Source organism: Vollenhovia emeryi, unplaced genomic scaffold (genome assembly GCF_000949405.1).
Source record: "Vollenhovia emeryi isolate VEMERY1.0 unplaced genomic scaffold, V.emery_V1.0 DF939148.1, whole genome shotgun sequence".
NCBI classification, from domain to species: Eukaryota; Metazoa; Arthropoda; class Insecta; order Hymenoptera; family Formicidae; genus Vollenhovia; species Vollenhovia emeryi.
This window is the reverse complement of record NW_011967218.1, coordinates 689,999-697,498: the sequence shown is the minus strand read 5'-3', so window position 1 is coordinate 697,498 and position 7,500 is coordinate 689,999. Positions and strand designations below refer to the sequence as shown.

At 34.6% G+C, this 7,500-nt stretch overlaps 1 protein-coding gene across 4 annotated transcripts in view; it reads left to right on the top strand.

The window, feature by feature from the left end:
* LOC105565916 (short-chain dehydrogenase/reductase family 16C member 6-like) overlaps positions 1–7,500 on the top strand; it is a 10,832-nt gene that overhangs the window by 929 nt on the left and 2,403 nt on the right. Inside the window, exons 2-7 of one of the 4 annotated variants that reach the window (XM_012019500.1) lie at positions 2,600–2,835; positions 4,095–4,241; positions 5,665–5,819; positions 5,949–5,994; positions 6,073–6,126; positions 7,252–7,381. In XM_012019500.1, the coding sequence (XP_011874890.1) occupies positions 4,110–4,241; positions 5,665–5,819; positions 5,949–5,994; positions 6,073–6,126; positions 7,252–7,381 (517 nt within the window). In that variant the 5' untranslated portion in view covers positions 2,600–2,835; positions 4,095–4,109. Of the gene's footprint in view, positions 1–545; positions 665–2,599; positions 2,836–4,094; positions 4,242–5,664; positions 5,820–5,948; positions 6,127–7,251; positions 7,382–7,500 lie in introns of those variants that run through there. The other 3 variants (XM_012019499.1, XM_012019498.1, XM_012019497.1) reach the window with 3 other exon arrangements.

Below are 7,500 nucleotides of genomic sequence, written 5' to 3'. Positions count from 1 at the left end.
AATCTAAAAAAAAAACGATGCCGGAGAACAAAGCAGAACTCAATACCTCACCGCGATTGATCTCTCGTTTTCGATTAAACGGCGAGAGCGGTAATATTGTTATGATATAACGCTATTTAAATAATATGAACGTAGAAATGTCTTCAAGTTGCCACGCTGAGAAAAACAAACTGTCGAGTCAAGAAAATATTTCTTGATTCAACTATATAATACTCGTAACACTCGTAATCGGAAGACGTAATATTTTTCGGACCGAATCCTGGCCGGACAGCCCGGCTCTCGTCCGCTCTTCACGGTTCAGCATTGACGACAATACCCAAAAACTACGTCGAAAGAGTGAAAAGTTCGAAAAGGTTTGAATGATGAACGATTCTTTTCTTTTCTGTTCTCGTCCCTCCTTGGCGCTTTTGTCACCTTGCACGTTGCATTTCTTTTCTAACGCGGCACGTGTTCATTCGCCGTCCTCCGTCCCCACCTTACCGTCGACGATTTACGTCGACGATTTACGTCCGATTCTTTCGTGTTACGAAAACCACTGCTCCGGTTACAGTCTCAACGCGGACTAGTTCGTTCATAGAAATTTCCGTGTTCTCAGTCCCATTTCGACGCGTGAACGTGCAGAGTCTCGGTGACTAGCGGCTCGAGCATTCATTCAGAGTTTACGGTGAGAGAATATATTAATTTCCACAAAAGCTACAACTTGATTGGCAACACATTTTGGACAGACACGGTAGTGTCTCGCGCCAAGTGTAAGCGCAGCTAGTACCGCGCGCGTGAGACCGACCGTGTAACCCAAGGAGAACAAAAAGTCAAAATAATGTCATGGTGACGTCAAGATGACGGGAAAATATCAGAGTTTGATCACTGAAACTTTATGACTTTAATATGACTATACAGTGACTCGCTATAAAATCATTATATAACGATATTTTGACTTACAGAATTTTAATTCAATATGCATATTTTCGAAAATATAATTTTTTTAGAGGAGATTACCTGGCACTTATTCATTGAAATTATCTTATATGTATATACAGGGTGATTCAGGAGGAAAAAGGTCAATATTTTGGGAGGTGATAGTATCGGTCATTTTGAGCAAAAATGTTCATATGAATATATGTCCTATTCCCCACTGTTTCCGAGATAGAGCTACTTGAATGTACCATTACAAAAGTACTGACAATAAAGAAATACTACGTACTATTTCTAATATTTATTGTTCAAGTGATTTTTTACAAATTATAATAAATTTTCAATGCATTTTTCAACTCTTGTGCGAACATGGCGTGTTGCTCGTCTGAGTACATCGTGACGTTCCTTTATGCGGGCACTAGCATTCATTATTTGAGCAGTTCGTCTCGTGTATTCACTTTTCTTCTGTAGACTTCACTTTTCATCCAACCCCATAAACAAAAATCCAACGGACTTAGGTCTAGAGACCAATTAATGGCACTGCCACGACCAATCCACCGATTAGAGAAAGTGGCGTTGAGAGAGAGAGAGAGAGAGAGAGAGAGAGAGAGAGAGAGAGAGAGAGAGAGAGAGAGAGAGATACCATAATTTGTTTTTTAATGATATATTATGTTTAAAAAACACTAATTTAATTCAATTCATTATCAATTCAATTCACTAATTAATACATTTTTTCAGAGAATATAAGAGAATTAACATTCCTTTTTCAACAATATGTGCCTGCGTGCGTGCGTGCGTACACACATTATTGAAAAAGGAATGCTAATTCTCTCATTTTCTCTGAAAAAATGTACTAATTCGTGTTTTTTAAAATATAATAAATCATTAAAAAACATTATTTTTAAGATAACCCTAAATACAAATATATTATTAATTTATATACTACGTAAAAAAAAAGTCACGAGATAAGTCAAGAAGACCTCATTTTAACGTCTTTATGACGTCACAAAACCGTATTTGCCAAGAACCATAATGACGTCATCATGACTGATACAACTATGACTTTTGAAAGATGTCAGTTTGACTTATGTGTTCTCCTTGGGTAAGTTTACGCGAGTACACGAGTTGACGGGCCCTCAGAATTTCGGATCTCAACAACGGCTGTTCCGACGAAGTTGAGACTGCGCTTAATTGATAGCTTGGGTACGATTTGCATAATAAAAGTATTTTTACTTTTCTCCTACGTGCCCCATGAGTAGAGATATTGCAATGCAAAGTCCACGAGTCTGAATTTTCACGTAATTTTTCTACGTCGTCATCGTGGTCGTCATCGTGGTCGTGGTCAACCAGCTGGCCAGCATCGGCAACGGGCGTCCGCGGGCGCCCAGCCGGCGGGCATGCCCCCACTCCAATCATCGCTCCACCACGTTTAAAACTATTTCCCAAGGAGAACAAAAAGTTAAAATGATGTCATGGTGACGTCAAGATGACGGGAAAATATCAGAGTTTGATCACTGAAACTTTATGACTTCAATATGACTATACAGTGACTCGCCATAAAATCATTATATGTATAATAATTGTTGCATCAAGGAATTATGCAATTGTTATTTTGCAAAATAACGCTATTAAAATTTAATATATTCAAGATTAAAAAGTTTTTTGAATACTAAATTTTTATTTCCAGGCTCTCCTACATCTTGGGCCCTGTAGCTGTGCATCCGTAGCACATGCCTAATTACGGCATTGAGTAGAGACCAAGGAACTAGAAGCGACATCTTACAACGGCTATAACTTTTAATTCAAGAGAAATAACATTAAGCAATAAAAAGAGAAAGTATTTTTAGCAACACGTGGGTCCGTCAGTCGTGGGTCTGAACTAGTCGAGAGTAGTGTTATTGAAGTGCCGCAAAATAACATCACGTAAGTATAGTTTTACGTATCAAGACTTTTTGGTTTTAAAGTTAGATTTTTCATGATGACCAAGATATAAAAGTTTGGTGTTACTTGTAGTAGTCTAAACTATTGATGCGAATAGTATTTTTGATACTATTTTAGCCAGTAAATAGCAAAACATATAAAAGGTCACCGACGTTACATCAGGGTACAAAGTTACGACAAAGTGGGGTAAGTTGTGACACCGTAAATGAAAAAAGGTACAGGAAAGGGTAAAGGCAAGAGTAAAGGAAAAATTAAAACGACAAAAAGAAAAGTTTTACAAGAAAAGGAAAGTGAAGAAAGTGTGGAATTTTACGGTCTAGTTCGTTATGAAACACTTTCAAATAACAAGCCACATAAAGATTAGATTCCTCAATGTTTGTTTTGCAAAGAGTGGGCCCATGATCGATGTATTAAAACAAACCAATTTTATTTTATTTGTCAAAATTGCCTCTCGGAGAAATCATCAAATTAGTTATAATTTTAAGTGCAATTTAATTTTCTTTGTTTATTTTTATGAAAATTTATTTTAATTTGTTGTTTTCTTTGCATACGAGAGAGCTTAAAAAATTAATTTAAAGTAAACTATTGATGATAATGATAATGTTATGTCAGTTACTATTATAGTAATTTAATTATAATGTTTTGTTCTGTATTTGGAAAAACCTTTGTTTTATGTTTCTCAATTTAAAAGACTGATAATTTAGTTGTTTGTGATTATCAGTCAAATAAACTTTTAATTTCGTAGAAATATGCGTTTCTTTCTATAAGTAACAACTTACTCCGAGGTTGTAACTTTAAGCCCCAAATCGGGACAAGAAGTGACAGTCTGTCTTTTTATGAAAAATCTTCCATAAAGTGAAAACTATTTTTTCAATATCGTTCGACGTAATCTGTTATAAATCTTAGATGTATTTCTCATATCACAGTATTAACAATTATAAAATATTGATGATATATGTATAAGAAGCTATGCCATGTTTTTCTAAAACTGTCACTTGTAGCCCCTTGCTCCCCTATACATATACTATATACAATTCATGTATTGTATACATACATACACATATGTATGTATACATACACATATGTATGTATACATACACATATGTATGTATACATACACATATGTATGTATACATACACATATAACACATGCAATAACATAATCTATGGTTACAGATAGTCATGTACAGATATTTCTGTCAACCGGTATTCAATAATTGTATAAATTATTATTTTTCCAGAGAACCTTGATAAAAATGAGGGAGTTCCTGCTTGTTCTAGCAGAGTTATTATTGCTTATCTTAAAAACTGTCTATTATATTTGCAAATTCACGTATAGATCGATCGTTCCAAAGAGGAAAAAGAGCGTAGCTGGTGAAATCGTTCTGGTACGTGTATAAAATTTTTAGTATAAACATAATTGTTATAAGAAAATATATTAAAAAGCACATCATTTTTGTTATAAAAATTAATGAAAATTATATTTCTTATACAAAAATATTTGTTATGCCATTTTAGTACCGTGTTATATTATATAATTATTTATGCATATTAAAATAATATTGAATTTTAAAAAATCAAAATTGTAAGAAGCGTCAATTACTTCATCAAATTTTTTTTAATTCTACTTTTTTAAATTTTACTTTAATCTTATAGATTACGATCAAATAATACAAACCTACTTTCTTAAATATTTCAAATTTTTCTGTTTATCTGATATATATATTTGTCACCTTATAATATAAGGGTGTTATGTAATACCCGCATCAACGCTTATTGTGGGATAGAGTGGACTAGACTAAGTCGAAAAGTCCTGTATCACTTTGCAGGTTTTGCAATAGTTAACGAGTTATTAATTAACAAGAGTGGTAATTATATATCGCCAGAAATTATAAACCAAAATTTCATAAGTTTTATCGACCTACACTGGCTATAGCGATTTTTGTTGACCGTATCAAGCTATTAAAATTATTATTACGAAAAATATTACCCCAGCCAGGATTCGAACCTGGGATCTCCCTACAATCCGTGACGGGCGTCTTAGCCAGCTCGACCACCGGGGCAGAGCCCGCCCCTAATGTAGGATGCTCGCGGAGACGTAAAACGCTCGATATCAAAAACGATATTAGCGGCAAATCGTATGGGACTTTAACGCATGTTGTCCCGCGAGATGTTTAGTTTATTGAGATATTATTATGATATTATTATTAACATAACCGTGTGCACTTTTACTATTACTTTTAACTTAATAATATAAAAATAATAAACTAAACATCTCACGGGGCAACGTGTATTGAAGTCCCATACGATTTGCCGCTAATATCGTCCTTGAGATCCGAGCGTCTTACGTCTCCGCGAGCAGCCTACATGCTTAAAATACGAGAGGAGTGGGGATTGCTGTAGACAAAATCCGTCGAAAAGCGTAATCCGGCCGCAGACCTGTTTTATCTCATCGATGACCTGGGGCTGGATTCTTGAATTCATTCGAAGGAGAAACGTATGCGAAAATCCTGCTCTGACAGAAAAGTTAAAAGCCATGCGAATAGCCAATCGACTTGCAACTTTTCTGTACGAGCAAAATTTTCGCATACGTTTCTCCTTCGAACGAATTCAAGAATCGAGCGCCAGACCTCAAGTTTCACGATACTGATAGACGAAACTATAGCATACTTAAATTTCAATTTTTTTCTACTTTTGGTCGGTTTATACAACAACTATTTAAAAAAATATAATGTCAATGTTATTTTAAACTTTAAAAATTTGAGAATTGTAATTTGTAAATAACTTAAACTATATTTTATATTACCACAGATAACAGGTGCAGGTCATGGTATCGGGAAGGAATTGGCGATTTGCTATGCGTCGTTGGGAGCAACAGTAGTATGTTGGGATATCAATGAAGAAACCAACAATGAAACGATGAACGATATTAAACAAATTGGAAAGAATTCTGTATATGCGTATCGGTAAGTTGCTGTTTTTTTTATAATGCTCCATGATATGAAAAAATTACTTGAATAGAATTTACATGTGCACAAATACCAATAAACGTCTATTCAATTACCAATATTGATTAAAATTTGGTCACGTTCTAGATGTAACGTAGCAGATAGGGAAGACGTTTTCCGGGTAGCCGAAAAAGTAAGAAAAGAAGTAGGTGACGTTACTATCTTGGTCAACAATGCCGGCATAGTATTTATTAAATCATTCTTCAATCAGAATCCCGATGAAATTGCACGAGTTATAGAAACCAACGTGACAGCGCATTATTGGGCATGTACCTTTCTCGGATATACATATACAGACATCAATACATACAGGGTGGTCTAAAAGTCCCGGAACGGTTGAATATCCCGAGAAATTGTGGGTGGATCGGAAAACGGAAAAATACGTATTTTTTAAAATGAATTCTCTATGAACTTACGTTCACCTTTGTGCTATCTGGGAAATATTTTATAAATGACGCATTTTCAACAAAAGTATTGGAAACAAAAGTTGTAGGGTTTTAAGTGACGCGTTACATTGCAACCCCTGTGGGTGGGGCGGGGGACAACTTTGGTATCATTCGATAGCTCTTTCAAAAATAGGAAATACGTATTTTTCCGTTTTCCGATCCACCCACAATTTCTCGGGATATTCAACCGTTCCGGGACTTTTAGACCACCCTGTATACATTTATGTTTATATACGCACATATATATATTCCTAGTAGCACAGTGCATTGGTTAAACATTGGCTAAACATTAGTCCAATGTTGGTTATATTAGAAATGCATTGGCCGATATTGTCCAACGTAAAGCCAATATTGGCCATGAAATAAATGTAAATATTGCACGATAATAATTATATAATATTAGATTTATATTGAAAGTGCATTGGCCGATTTTTAACAATGTAATAACAATATTGGTCTAATATTGCATCAATAGACATATTGGCTAAAGAAGAAAAGACGTAAATCTTACAATATTGCAATGTAACGCGTCACTTAAAACCCTACAACTTTTGTTTCCAATACTTTTGTTGAAAATGCGTCATTTATAAAATATTTCCCAGATAGCACAAAGGTGAACGTAAGTTCATAGAGAATTCATTTTAAAAAATATCTGCAGAATTAGAAAACTGAATGTCTAAAAAATTCTTGAAGAAAGAATCAGCCACAATCAGTTCGTCTTGAAGTACTTATTCGTTAGAAGTTCATTATGGTGCATGTAACTTCCCCAATAATTCTTATTGTATTCTATGAATTTCTGAAGAATTACAATTCAGAAAGGCAGAAAACTTGAAAAATACTTTGCGAATTCACTGTGCTATCTGGATTGAGTGGTACGGGTGGTTTGGGATACCCAGTACATAAGTTATCGCAAACCTCTATTTACGAAAGAATATTACTTTCAGACATTGAAAGCATTTTTACCAAGCATGGTAAAAAAAAACCACGGTCATATTGTGGCACTTTCATCAATAGCAGGACTTATTTGCGGACCTTATGGGACAGTTTACTGCCCAACAAAATTCGCAGTCAAAGGTAATATATCTCATATTCAACTATTGTAATATTACACGAATAATATATTGTCATATGGACAAACATAATTTATACAAATTAAATAAAAAAATACATACACACACACACACACACACATA